The following is a 13,326-nucleotide window of genomic DNA, read 5'->3' as shown; positions in this document are numbered from 1 at the left end:
CAAGACACCATATTTGGCCCTCATCAATGAGGACCACATACTCTCTAGCTCAAGCACAAATCTGGCTGCATGCCTCGCCGCTAACACCTCCCGTCTCATCATCAAGGACTGCACTCCCAGCCCCCCGGCACTGGTCGGCTGGCATACACTCTTCCAGGCCACCAAGTGGATCCCGCCTCTGCCGCTACTCCTCCTCCAGATAAACTCTCTGAACAACTGCTCAAGGGACCTCAAGACTGACACCGGAATATCGACGTGGGATAGAAGATAAATAGGGACAGATGAAAGTACAGAACGCACCAGGATGATCCTCCCCATCATAGACAATGAATGAGACTGCCAGCCCTCCAGCCTGCGTCTGACTCTAGTCACAAGGGACACACAGTCCCTAATCCTCAGTCGTCGGCCACATAAAGGTACCCCCAGATAAGACATCAGGCCCCCCTATTCTCCCACTCCTAGAACCTCCAGTATAGAGAGCTTCAGCGCCCCGCGCGTCTTCGGACTAAAGATAACAGCAGACTTGTCCAAATTGACCTGCTGCCCAGAAAGAGCACAGTAATCCCGAAGAATCTGATCTATAACTCGAGCCGACTGCCTCGAGGACCTGGCTAAAAGCATGCAATCATCAGCAAATAGCAGATGGGAGATCGCCACTGCTCCCTCCACCGGTCTGTAAGCCTCCAGCTCCTGACTCGTCACTGCCTGCCGCAAGAATCTAGACAATGCATCCGCACAAATAATAAACAGCAATGGAAAGAGGGGACAGCCCTGATGCAAACCCCCAGACGACGTAAAGAAACGGAAGGGCGTACCGTTCACCAAAATAGCAAAGGAGGGCACCCTGATGCAACCCATCGCCCACCTGATCCATGTCTCATGTACCCCAAACAACCGCAAGGACTGCTGCACAAAGTCCCACCTCATCCTGTCATAAGCCCTCTCCATATCAAGCTTGACCCCCATCAAGCTTCTCCTCATCGGAGCTCTGCTAAGATCAAACATAAACTCCTGAGCAATGAGTACATTGTCAGATATACTCCGCCCCTCCAAAAAAGCCCCCTACTCCGGGGATATAAGCCTAGGGAGCACCCCCCTCAATCTGATAGCGAGAATTTTCGTCGTCACCTTATACAAAGTCGTATATAGGCTGATCGGACAAAAATGACTCGGCTCCGTAGCATCCTGCCGTTTCGGGATCAGGGCAATGAAGGTCCTCTGCCACTCAGCAGCCATCACTGCTGTGCTGAAGAACTGCTGTATAGCTGTGTGGAGTGATTGATTAAAACCCCTTTTGATTTTGATGAGCTCAAAGCATTTGAGTATATCTTGTGATTACTAATGAATTCAATTGAGTGTTTCAGTGAAAATCCTGTCCAAGTGTCTCTAGATTTGGTTCATAGTATTTTGGATAAGGTAAGAAGTCTGCTGAACCAAAGTCTGAGACTCGAGTCGACTCCCGAGTATCACGAGTCGACTCCAAGCGTATCAAGTTCACTGGCACGAGCTCGAGTCGACTCTAGATCAGTACGAGTCGACTCCGACTGAGAACAGACAGAAGGACAGAAAGCTTCAACTCAGAAACTGTCAACGAGTCGACTCCCGAAGTGCACGATTCGACTCCAATGTTCAACGAGTCGACTCCAGGGTAGTAAGAGTCGACTCCAAGAGAAACACAAAGAAAAGTCAGAGAGCAGTTTTCGGGTCTGAGATTCGAGTCGACTCCAGTGGAACGCGAGTCGACTCCAATGGTTGGCAGGTCGACACCAAAGAAGGTAAGAGTCGACTCTCAGAGGAACACAAGGAAAAAGTCAGAGAACGATTTTCGGACTCTGAGATTCGAGTCGACTCCCGCAGTACGCGAGTCGACTCCGAGACTGAGCGACCATCAACAGACAGAAGACCAACTTTCGGAAACTGAGAGCCGAGTCGACTCCAAGGAAGTTCGAGTCGACTCCAAGACTGGATGAGCCAAAAGACAGAGAATCGGGAGTTCGGGCTCTGAGATTCGAGTCGACTCCCAGGACAGTCGAGTCGACTCGAGTGGACAAAATTCAAAATTGGATCCACGGACTTCAGTGGATGAGCCGACTCCAAAATTGCCAGGTCAGCTCCAGAAGTTGGCGAGTCGACTCCAGGTCAAGACGAGTCGACTCCCAGTCTAGACGGCAACTTTAATTCAAATTTGGAACAGTTGCCGAGTCGACTCCGGAAAAGCGTGAGTCGACTCCTGCTACAGCCGAGTCGACTCCTGATCGCGCGAGTCGACTCCAACCCACCAACGGTCATATTGTCAGGCTGCGCAGAGTGTGCAGAGCGGCCAGAAAAAGCAGAGTAACGGCTAGTTTCCGTAGGGGTTGGCTTAAATAGCCACAGAGGACTGTAGCAAGGTAGAGAACAGACATTCCACTCCAAGCATTCAAGTTTTCAAGCTCTCCAAGTGCTCTTAAACGAAAAAGGGTAGATCTGCATTTACTGCTCCAACAACTTCTTCCCAACAATCAAAGCTTCCTCCTCCTGCATTCAAGTCGACCACTCTTTCAAGAGGAGACCGGAGTTCCAGAAGCCATACCTCTTCACCAGCTTAAAAGCGTTTGAGGGCTTCTAACTCCTTTACGATTATATTGTTTTAAATCTGCTTTTTAAGAAGCTATTTTCTGTTTTCTTCTATCTCTTGTATTTACTTGATTCAATCGGGGGATTGAATCAAGAGGTTTAAGGTTGGTTGGTGAGCCAAGGTAAAACCAACGTGTGTAAGGGTTTGATTGTGAGCCTGGGAAAACAATCGGGGTTGGTTCTAGTCGGTGAGCCTGGAAAAACCGACCGAGTTCGTTGTGAGCTCGTAAAACAACAAGTTTGGTTGTGAGCTTGCAAAACAACCGGCTGTAATCCAAGGGGGTTATAGTGAAATTCCCAAGTGAGACTTGGGGAGTGGACGTAGGAGCAAGGGTTAGCTCCGAACCACTATAAAACTTTGTGTTTGTAGTGCATTGTCTCTCATCTTCTTCCCCGCACATTACTCTCAGCACTAGGCCTTAATTAAATAACTTGCTATAGTTTTTAATTAATCATCCACAAAGTTTTAATTAGTCAAATTATTTTAAAAACCCAATTCACCCCCCCTCTTGGGTTGTCTATCTGGGCAACAAGTGGTATCAGAGCCAAAAACTCTTCCATTCAAGAGTTAAAAGATCAAAATGACAACCCCATTTGGATCTTCTCACATTGAGGGTCAGTCCACCCAAAGACCCCCTTTCTTCAATGGATCTGACTACTCATACTGGAACGCTAGGATGAGAATATTCATCCAAGCCCAAGACTATGAGATGTGGTCCATTGTAGTAAATGGGCCATACATCCCATCCATTTACGTAGATGGTGTTAAGGTACCTAAACTAGAAATGGACTGGGATGAACATGACATGAGGAAGGCACAATTAAACTCTAAAGCAATGAATGTCTTCTATTGTGCCTTAGACCGTAATGAATTCAATAGGATTTCAACTTGTAATTCAGCAAAAGAAATTTGGGACAGACTTGAAGTGACCCATGAGGGCACGAATCAAGTCAAGAAATCCAAAATAAACATCTTGGTTCATAAATATGAACTATTTAAAATGGATTCAAATGAAACAATCACATCCATGTTCACTAGGTTTACTGATATTGTCAATGGTCTAAAAAGCCTTGGCAAGAACTATACTAACAGTGAGCTTGTCAGGAAAATCCTTCGGTGTCTACCAAGGTCGTGGGAAGCTAAAGTGACAGCAATCCAAGAAGCCAAGGACTTGAACAAGCTACCACTTGAGGAGCTTCTTGGATCCCTCATGACGCACGAGCTCACCATGAAACAACACAACGAGGAAGAGTCCTCCCATAAGAAAAAGGTAATAGCCCTTAAATCTACTTCTTCTAACAAGGACTTGTCTTGCAGCAGCAGCAGTGAAGAAGAAGAAGATGAGGAAGATGGTGGTGAGGCTCTTCTTGTGCGCAAGTTCAAGAAATTCATCAACCACAAGAAGTCCTATCATCAAAGGAGAGGCCCCTCAAATTCCTACCGCAAAGACAAAGGTAAGGAAAGGAAAAATGAGGGGATTGGTTGTTACGAGTGCAAGAAGCCGGGTCACATAAGAGCGGAGTGCCCCTTACTGAAGAAGGGGAGTAAGTACAAGAAGAAAAAGGCACTTGTCACTACCCTATCGGACTCCGACTCATCATCCTCCTCATCAGATGAAGAACAAGAAGAGAAGGCCAATTTCTGCTTCATGGCCAACGAAAACGAGGTAACTTCCGATACGCATTTTGATTTTACATTTGATGAACTTTATGATGCGTTCAATGAATTAATGATTGAGTATAAGAATATAAATGTTAAAAACAGAGAACTAAAAGTAACTAACCAAACTTATATTCATAAGCATGATTCATTAATTAAGGATAAAGATAATCTTACCAAAGAAAATCTAGAACTTAAGACAAGCAACCAACTCTTAATTAAGAAGACTAACACCTTAACGAAAGATAATGAAAAACTAACTAAGGAACTTTCAGAACTTAAAAAATATAAACAAACCTTAGATAAGGATCTTACTAAAGAACTTAATGATCTAAAAGCCGAAAATCAAACACTAACTAAAGAACTTAACAAATACAAACCCTTAGTTGAAAGATTTACCTATAGTTCTGAAAAATTAAACATGATACTAAATAGTCAACGTGCAGTGTTTAATAAAGCCGGTTTAGGATATAAACCAAGGAATAAGCAAAAACTTCTTAGTAACTTCTTTGTTAAAGCTGGGGAAACAAAAACTAAGAAAATAACCTGCTTTTGTTGTGGTACAGTAGGCCATAAAGCAAATGTATGTAATTTTAGGAAAAGTAAAACTAAAAGAAAAATTAAAAGGGTATGGGTTCCAAAAAGAACCAACTTGACTAACCATGAAGGACCCAAGAAAACTTGGGTACCTAAGATGACATGATTTGCTTGTGTAGGAGTGTCTTGCAGCCAAGGTCAACAAAAATTGCTGGTATTTGGATAGTGGCTGCTCAAGGCACATGACGGGTGATAAAGACCAATTTTTCACCCTTGAAGCTAAGAAGGGAGGAGCTGTGACGTTTGGAGACAACAACCAAGGTCACATCATTGGTATTGGTAAAGTTCAAATCACCCCTTCTACTTTTATAGATAATGTTAGATATGTTGATGGTCTTAAGCATAACTTGTTAAGCGTCAGTCAATTATGTGATAAAGGATATGATGTTATGTTTAAACCATCACTATGTATTATAACAAATCCTAATGATAATAGCTTAGTTTTTAAAGGGATTAGACGTGGAAATGTATATGTTGTAGACCTAGAAGATCTTGCAAAACATAACCAATGTCTAGTTGTAAATGAAACTAAAGATAATGATGCTAGTTGGTTATGGCACCGTAAGTTAGGTCATGCAAGCATGGACACAATAACTAAATTAGTTAAAAGAGACTCCGTGATAGGTTTGCCAAAATTAAAATTTGAAAAGAACAAAATATGTGAAGCATGTCAATTTGGCAAACAATCTAGGAACTCTTTTAAATCCATAAAATGTGTCTCTACCTCTAGGCCTCTAGAAGTATTACACATGGACCTATTTGGTCCAACTAGAACAACAAGTCTAGGTGCAAATAAATATGGTCTTGTTATAGTAGATGATTACTCCAGGTACACATGGGTCATGTTCCTAGCACATAAGGATCAAGCATTTTCTATGTTTAAAAAGTTCCATAAGGAAGTAACAAATGCTAGAGAGTCTTCAGTCATAGCCATTAGAAGTGACCTTGGTACCGAATTCGAAAATCAATTATTTGACGAATTTTGTAGTAAAAAGGGGATAACCCATAATTTTTCTGCACCTAGGACACCACAACAAAATGGAGTTGTGGAAAGGAAAAATAGAACTCTAGAGGAAATGGCTAGAACGATGTTATGTGAAAGTAACCTCCCTAAGTACTTTTGGGGAGAAGCCATTAATACTTCCTGCCATATATTAAATAGAGTTTTACTAAGACCCATTATAAAGAAAACACCATATGAACTGTGGAAAAACAGAAAACCAAAGGTTAATTATCTTCATGTTTTTGGATGTAGGTGTTTTGTGCATAATAATGGGAAAGACAATCTAGGGAAATTTGACCCTAAATCTGATGAAGGAATATTCTTAGGTTATTCTACAACTAGTAAAGCCTATAGAGTAGGAGCATTCGGTGGAACCGGTGAACTACACTTGCTTAGTATTTAATAAAAGAACCTTAGTCATAGAAGAATCTATACATGTAGTATTTGATGACTCTAGTGACATCTCCTCTAGTAAGAAAGTTAATTTTGATGATGATGTTGAAATACCTGAGGAAAAGATAGATGAGATGGGATTACAAGATGATAATCAAAAGTTGATTGAAGGAGAATCATCAAGCCAAGAGGCTATTGTGGATCATGGGCTAACAAAAGCTTGGAGGTATGCTCACGGGCATCCTAAGGAACTCATTCTAGATGATCCATCTCAACCGGTTAGGACTAGAGCTTCACTAAGAAATCTAAATAGCCATCTAGCTTTTGTTTCACACTTTGAGCCCAAACATATAGAAGAAGCCGAAAATGATGTAAATTGGATAAATGCAATGCAAGAAGAACTAAACCAATTTACTAGAAACAAAGTGTGGGATCTAGTAGAGAGGCCTTCTGAATATCCAATTATAGGTACAAAATGGATATATAAAAATAAGCTAGATGAAAATGGAATTGTTATAAGGAATAAGGCTAGACTAGTGGCAAAGGGTTATAATCAAGAAGAAGGCATAGATTTTGATGAAACCTTTGCTTCCGTAGCTAGACTTGAGGCTATTAGACTATTATTAGCATATGCATGCTCTAAGGATTTCAAACTATTTCAAATGGATGTAAAAAGTGCATTTTTAAATGGGTATATAAATGAGGAAGTGTATGTAGAACAACCTCCTGGTTTTGAAAATCATCAATACCCTAATCATGTGTATAAACTGAACAAAGCACTTTATGGACTAAAACAAGCACCTAGAGCATGGTATGAGAGACTTAGTAAATTTCTATTAGAACATGAATTCTCTAGGGGAAATGTAGATACAACATTATTTCTGAAAAAGAAAAATGAGGATATGTTATTAGTACAGATTTATGTTGATGATATCATTTTCGGTGCTACTAACAATCGCCTCTGCGAGGAATTTGCTGATTTGATGCAGAGTGAGTTTGAGATGAGCATGATGGGAGAGCTGAACTACTTCCTCGGGCTTCAAATCAAACAATCTGAAGGAGGCATCTTCATCAATCAAGCAAAATATATCAAGGAGATGCTCAAGAAGTTTGATATGGAGGGAAACAAGTCAATCAGCACTCCCATGAGCTCATCATGCAAGTTAGACCAAGATGAATCAGGTAAATCTGTAGATCAAAAACTTTATAGAGGTATGATAGGTTCTTTACTGTATCTTACTGCAAGTAGGCCTGATATTATGTTTAGTGTGTGCATGTGTGCTAGATATCATGCTAATCCTAAAGAATCACACCTAGCTGCAGTTAAGAGAATCTTTAAATACTTAATTGGAACTAAGAACATAGGGCTGTGGTACTCTAAAGAATCTAGCCTAAACTTAATAGGGTACACAGATTCAGACTTCGCTGGATGTAAGCTTGATAGAAAAAGTACCAGCGGGTCCTGTCAATTTCTAGGAGAAAACCTAATCTCATGGTTTAGCAAGAAACAAAACTTGGTTGCATTATCCACTGCAGAAGCTGAATATGTTGCAGCCGGGAGTTGTTGTGCTCAAATTTTATGGATTAAACAACAATTAGAAGATTATGGCATTAAACAAGATAAAATCCCCATTAATTGTGATAATACAAGTGCCATAAATCTAACTAAAAATTCAATTCAACATTCAAGAACTAAACACATTGAGATAAGACATCACTTCATAAGAGATCATGTATTGAATGGTGATGTGTCACTCCAATTTGTTTGTACTGATAATCAATTAGCAGATATTTTTACAAAACCCCTAAGTGAAGAGAGGTTTAGTGTGCTTAGGAGGGGATTAGAAGTGATTGATCCATCCTAGTGGGTTTTTCACTAGATTAATTGATTTTGATGATTAGAATGAGGTTAAAATAGAGTTTCTATGCAGTGATCATCAAATCAGTCCTTAATTAGGTGATTTTCCCTCATTTGGCACGATTATGGCATGGTTTTTAGGTGCGTGCCAAGGTTAGAGACGACTCGAGTAAGTTTCAGAGCCGACTCCTGAGGGGGAGTCGACTCGCGCATTTGCGGGAGTCGACTCGCAAAGTTGGCAGCTGAGGGGGAGTCGACTCGCACACTGTCGGGAGTCGACTCGCGCATATTCTGGAGTCGACTCGAGGTCGACTCGACTCGCGACTCAGGGGAGTCGACTCGCAGTCGGGATCCGACTTTTTAACCCTAGGTTTGTCGTTTCGCAAACACTTTTCCTCAAGCCGCCACTGTTCACAAAGCCCTAAAGCCGACTCCTAGGTCATCCCCGATCGTCTCCAAGCCCTTTTTCCGTCGATTTTTCGCCGGACATTGAGTTTCCGTCCGTTCCTAGGTCATTTCCGGTCCGTCCCGAGCTTCCTCTGTCGGTCCTTCACCGTCCTCTAGGTATTTTTCTTCCCGTTTAGGTCAAGATGCCTCGTAAGACCGTCGTTAGGAAGAGGTCCCGTCCCGAGGCCGGTCCCGAGCGGCGCTCCAAGGCACGGCACGATCCCGCGAGGGAACCACCTCCGGATCGTTCCCCGCCTAGGGTGGTTCTCGTTAGGCCGTTGGCCGGGAAGGCCGTCACCTCCGGGAGGTTTGTCGATTTCGACTATCTCTCCCGGGAGGGGTTCACCATAGGCGATAGGCTTAGAGCCCAGGGCCTAGAGTACTTCCTCACCTTAGACCTTCCCACCTATCCTGGCCTAGTTCAAGAGTTTTACAGTACCGTCCATCGGGGAGATGGAGGTATCGAGGGCACGGTAGTAGGTGTCCCGTTGCGTGTCACAGAGGACCTCATTGCCCATATCCTTCACCTTCCATTAGTAGGGGTGGCTCCCGCACACCCTGAGGATAGAGTTGCGGCCCTTACGGTCGTCTTAGGGCATCCACCTCAGTCCCCCCTAGATGAGGTATCTGCTAGCTCACTTCCTATTGAAGTGAGAATCCTTTTGAGCATTCTGTCCAGGTCCATCTTTCCTAAGACAGGGAGATTTGATTTTGTGAATGAGAGGGACTTAACTATTATGTCTTATATCCTTCAGGACACCCCGATCAACTTCCCAAAGCTCATTTATAGGTATATGTGTGAGCCCCTAGATAGACCTAGGCTCTCACTCCCATACGGGATGTTATTCACTCTTCTTTTTAGGCAGTACGAGATTCCCATTCCTGAGAGGGAACCCTCTCGTGCCTTGCGATGGACTGATCGCTTATGTACGGGGACTATGCACAGGATGGGGTTTCGGAAGAGAGAAGGGATCTGGGTTAGGAAGTCCACTCTCACTGCTCAGACCACCAGACCATCACCCAGTCCTGAGCCAGATTCAGACTACCCAGACCTTCCAGACCATCCAGACCTCCCATCCACTCCTCCTGCTCCTACCACCTCTGCCGGACCTTCCTCCTCAGTTCCACCATCTATGGAGGTCCGTATTGATACAGAGCAGCTCCGGGAGCTGCGGAGGAGATCGTCCGAGATCTGAGGGATGAGCTGCTTCGGGAGCTCCGAGGTGCGGTGCCTGCCCCCACTCCTGCACCCGTATCTTCTCAGTTGGTCCCTTCCTTGACAGCCGTGACTGACATGACGGCTCATGTACGGGAAGAGATCTACAATGTCCGGAGTTTGGTCCAGGCCCAGTTCCACAGCATGAGTGAGGTCACGAGCTCCACTCGACAGATGCGAGAGGAGATAGGTCGTGACATGCACACCACCACCGAGGGGGCCGAGCGCTTGGCGAATGTACTCATCGACAAGCTGGACGCACTTCAGACATCGGTGACTGGGCTTCAGGCGTCGGTGACAGAGCTCTCCACTACACACAGCAGAGCCACCACGTCTATTATCACGCAGCTCGGACATGTGACAGATGCAGTCACCCTCCTCATGGAGCAGAGCCGATGGAGAGGAGGAGCACCATCCTCGAGAGGAGGTGCCACATCCTCCAGAGGAGGAGATGCATCCTTGAGAGGGGGAGCTTCATCCTCGAGGAAGACATAGATGTGTTTGAGTTTTGTTTTGTATTGTTTTACTTTACTTATTGTATGCTCAAATCCACTTCAATTCATATCAATACAATGAGTAGACATCTTATCTTCAATTATGTGCCATTCGATGATTGGTTGTGCCATTGATTGTGTGTGATTACCTCCTTTTTGGTATGATGACAAAAAGGGGGAGAAATATGTATAAAATATGTAAAAAGGGGAGAAATATGAAAAAATATGTAAAAGAAATCAATAGAAATAAATAAAAAGATAAACTCTTAATAACACACACAAATTTGTTCTAAGTGGATTCGGTACCTCGAGGCTCATTATCTCTCTTTTGGGGCTCCTAATGGAGTAATCTCCAGAATCTATTCAAGGGATATTCGGAGATTAGCTGAATCCTACTCAAGAACAAATTGACAGATTTTCCCTCTAAAAAGATAAAATTCAGTTCAAAAACTTCAAAGCATTAAAAGGAAATTCAGAGAATCAAAACATAGTTGAATGCATATGTTGAGGGGGAGAATCTGAATTTTAATCAAGCTAAATCATTAATGACATATAAGCCAAACAATTGATTGCATAATATGAAGGCTTATATAATTCCAAATGAAAGGGAGAGCTTTAACTCCGAAATTTAATGTTTCACTCCTTTCAAACTTGGATAAATTAAATTATCAGACATTTGAATTTATTTATTGATTTTACTTCATTGTTTTATGAGCAATTCATTTTACATATACTCAAAGTTTTGTCATCATCAAAAAGGGGGAGATTGTGGAGTGATTGATTAAAACCCCTTTTGATTTTGATGAGCTCAAAGCATTTGAGTATATCTTGTGATTACTAATGAATTCAATTGAGTGTTTCAGTGAAAATCCTGTCCAAGTGTCTCTAGATTTGGTTCATAGTATTTTGGATAAGGTAAGAAGTCTGCTGAACCAAAGTCTGCGACTCGAGTCGACTCCCGAGTATCACGAGTCGACTCCAAGCGTATCAAGTTCACTGGCACGAGCTCGAGTCGACTCCAGATCAGTACGAGTCGACTCCGACTGAGAACAGACAGAAGGACAGAAAGCTTCAACTCAGAAACTGTCAACGAGTCGACTCCCGAAGTGCACGAGTCGACTCCAATGTTCAACGAGTCGACTCCAGGGTAGTAAGAGTCGACTCCAAGAGAAACACAAAGAAAATTCAGAGAGCAGTTTTCGGGTCTGAGATTCGAGTCGACTCCAGTGGAACGCGAGTCGACTCCAATGGTTGGCAGGTCGACTCCAAAGAAGGTAAGAGTCGACTCTCAGAGGAACACAAGGAAAAAGTCAGAGAACGATTTTCGGACTCTGAGATTCGAGTCGACTCCCGCAGTACGCGAGTCGACTCCGAGACTGAGCGACCATCAACAGACAGAAGACCAACTTTCGGAAACTGAGAGCCGAGTCGACTCCAAGGAAGTTCGAGTCGACTCCAAGACTGGATGAGCCAAAAGACAGAGAATCGGGAGTTCGGGCTCTGAGATTCGAGTCGACTCCCAGGACAGTCGAGTCGACTCGAGTGGACAAAATTCAAAATTGGATCCACGGACTTCAGTGGATGAGCCGACTCCAAAATTGCCAGGTCAGCTCCAGAAGTTGGCGAGTCGACTCCAGGTCAAGACGAGTCGACTCCCAGTCTAGACGGCAACTTTAATTCAAATTTGGAACAGTTGCCGAGTCAACTCCGGAAAAGCGTGAGTCGACTCCTGCTACAGCCGAGTCGACTCCTGATCGCGCGAGTCGACTCCAACCCACCAACGGTCATATTGTCAGGCTGCGCAGAGTGTGCAGAGCGGCCAGAAAAAGCAGAGTAACGGCTAGTTTCCGTAGGGGTTGGCTTAAATAGCCACAGAGGACTGTAGCAAGGTAGAGAACAGACATTCCACTCCAAGCATTCAAGTTTTCAAGCTCTCCAAGTGCTCTTAAACGAAAAAGGGGAGATCTGCATTTACTGCTCCAACAACTTCTTCCCAACAATCAAAGCTTCCTCCTCCTGCATTCAAGTCGACCACTCTTTCAAGAGGAGACCGGAGTTCCAGAAGCCATACCTCTTCACCAGCTTAAAAGCGTTTGAGGGCTTCTAACTCCTTTACGATTATATTGTTTTAAATCTGCTTTTTGAGAAGCTATTTTCTGTTTTCTTCTATCTCTTGTATTTAATTGATTCAATCGGGGGATTGAATCAAGAGGTTTAAGGTTGGTTGGTGAGCCAAGGTAAAACCAACGTGTGTAAGGGTTTGATTGTGAGCCCGGAAAAACAATCGGGGTTGGTTCTAGTCGGTGAGCCTGGAAAAACCGACCGAGTTCGTTGTGAGCTCGTAAAACAACAAGTTTGGTTGTGAGCTTGCAAAACAACCGGCTGTAATCCAAGGGGGTTATAGTGAAATTCCCAAGTGAGACTTGGGGAGTGGACGTAGGAGCAAGGGTTAGCTCCGAACCACTATAAAACTTTGTGTTTGTAGTGCATTGTCTCTCATCTTCTTCCCCGCACATTACTCTCAGCACTAGGCCTTAATTAAATAACTTGCTATAGTTTTTAATTAATCATCCACAAAGTTTTAATTAGTCAAATTATTTTAAAAACCCAATTCACCCCCCCTCTTGGGTTGTCTATCTGGGCAACAAGCTGCCGTCACATCCCGTCCAACTATCATCCAATATCGCTGAAAGAACACCGGTGGGAACCCATCCGGCCCCGGTGCCTTGTCCCCTCCGAGGGACCACACCGCCTCCCTAATCTCCCTCTCTGATACCGGACTAATCAAAGCAGAATTCTCCTCCTCTGTGACCACCACCCCTGGCGGTGGAATCTCTGCTAGGCTCGCTCCACCGGTCTGCTCTGTCCATCTGCCTCTAAAGAAGCTCACCAGAATCCTCTGTATCACCTCCGGCTCCTCCGACTGCTGCCCCTCCTCATCCCTAATAACTCTGATCCTGTTCTGATTCCTCCTAATCACTGTCGCCTGGTGAAAATATCTGGTGTTCCTGTCCCCCTCCATGATCCACTGTACCCTCGCCT

General features: G+C 43.8%; 1 protein-coding gene across 1 annotated transcript; it reads right to left on the bottom strand.

Moving 5' to 3' along the window:
* Positions 1–444: 444 nt before the first annotated feature.
* LOC149751126 (uncharacterized) lies at positions 445–13,306 on the bottom strand. Its single transcript, XM_089927675.1, has 3 exons — positions 12,993–13,306; positions 866–988; positions 445–718 (listed from the first exon to the last, which is right to left on the bottom strand). The coding sequence occupies exons 1-3, from the start codon at positions 13,304–13,306 to the stop codon at positions 445–447; spliced, it is 711 nt and encodes a 236-aa protein (XP_089783801.1).
* Positions 13,307–13,326: the final 20 nt, after the last annotated feature.

This window comes from Phoenix dactylifera, chromosome 16 (genome assembly GCF_051530095.1).
Source record: "Phoenix dactylifera cultivar Ajwa chromosome 16, Ajwa_hap1_PhDact_Kaust_v1.1, whole genome shotgun sequence".
Lineage (NCBI taxonomy): Eukaryota > Viridiplantae > Streptophyta > Magnoliopsida > Arecales > Arecaceae > Phoenix > Phoenix dactylifera.
This window is presented reverse-complemented; position numbering and strand designations above follow the sequence as displayed.

Excerpts from the sequence above, each read along its gene's own strand:
- LOC149751126 (XM_089927675.1), bottom strand. The coding sequence starts at position 13,306 with ATGGAGGGGGACAGGAACACCAGATATTTTCACCAGGCGACAGTGATT. Across the intron at positions 989-12,992 it reads AAGGCACCGGGGCCGGATGG|AGCTCCGATGAGGAGAAGCT; the intron begins GTTCCCACCGGT and ends TGATCTTAGCAG. Across the intron at positions 719-865 it reads GTACATGAGACATGGATCAG|ATTCTTGCGGCAGGCAGTGA; the intron begins GTGGGCGATGGG and ends TGCATTGTCTAG.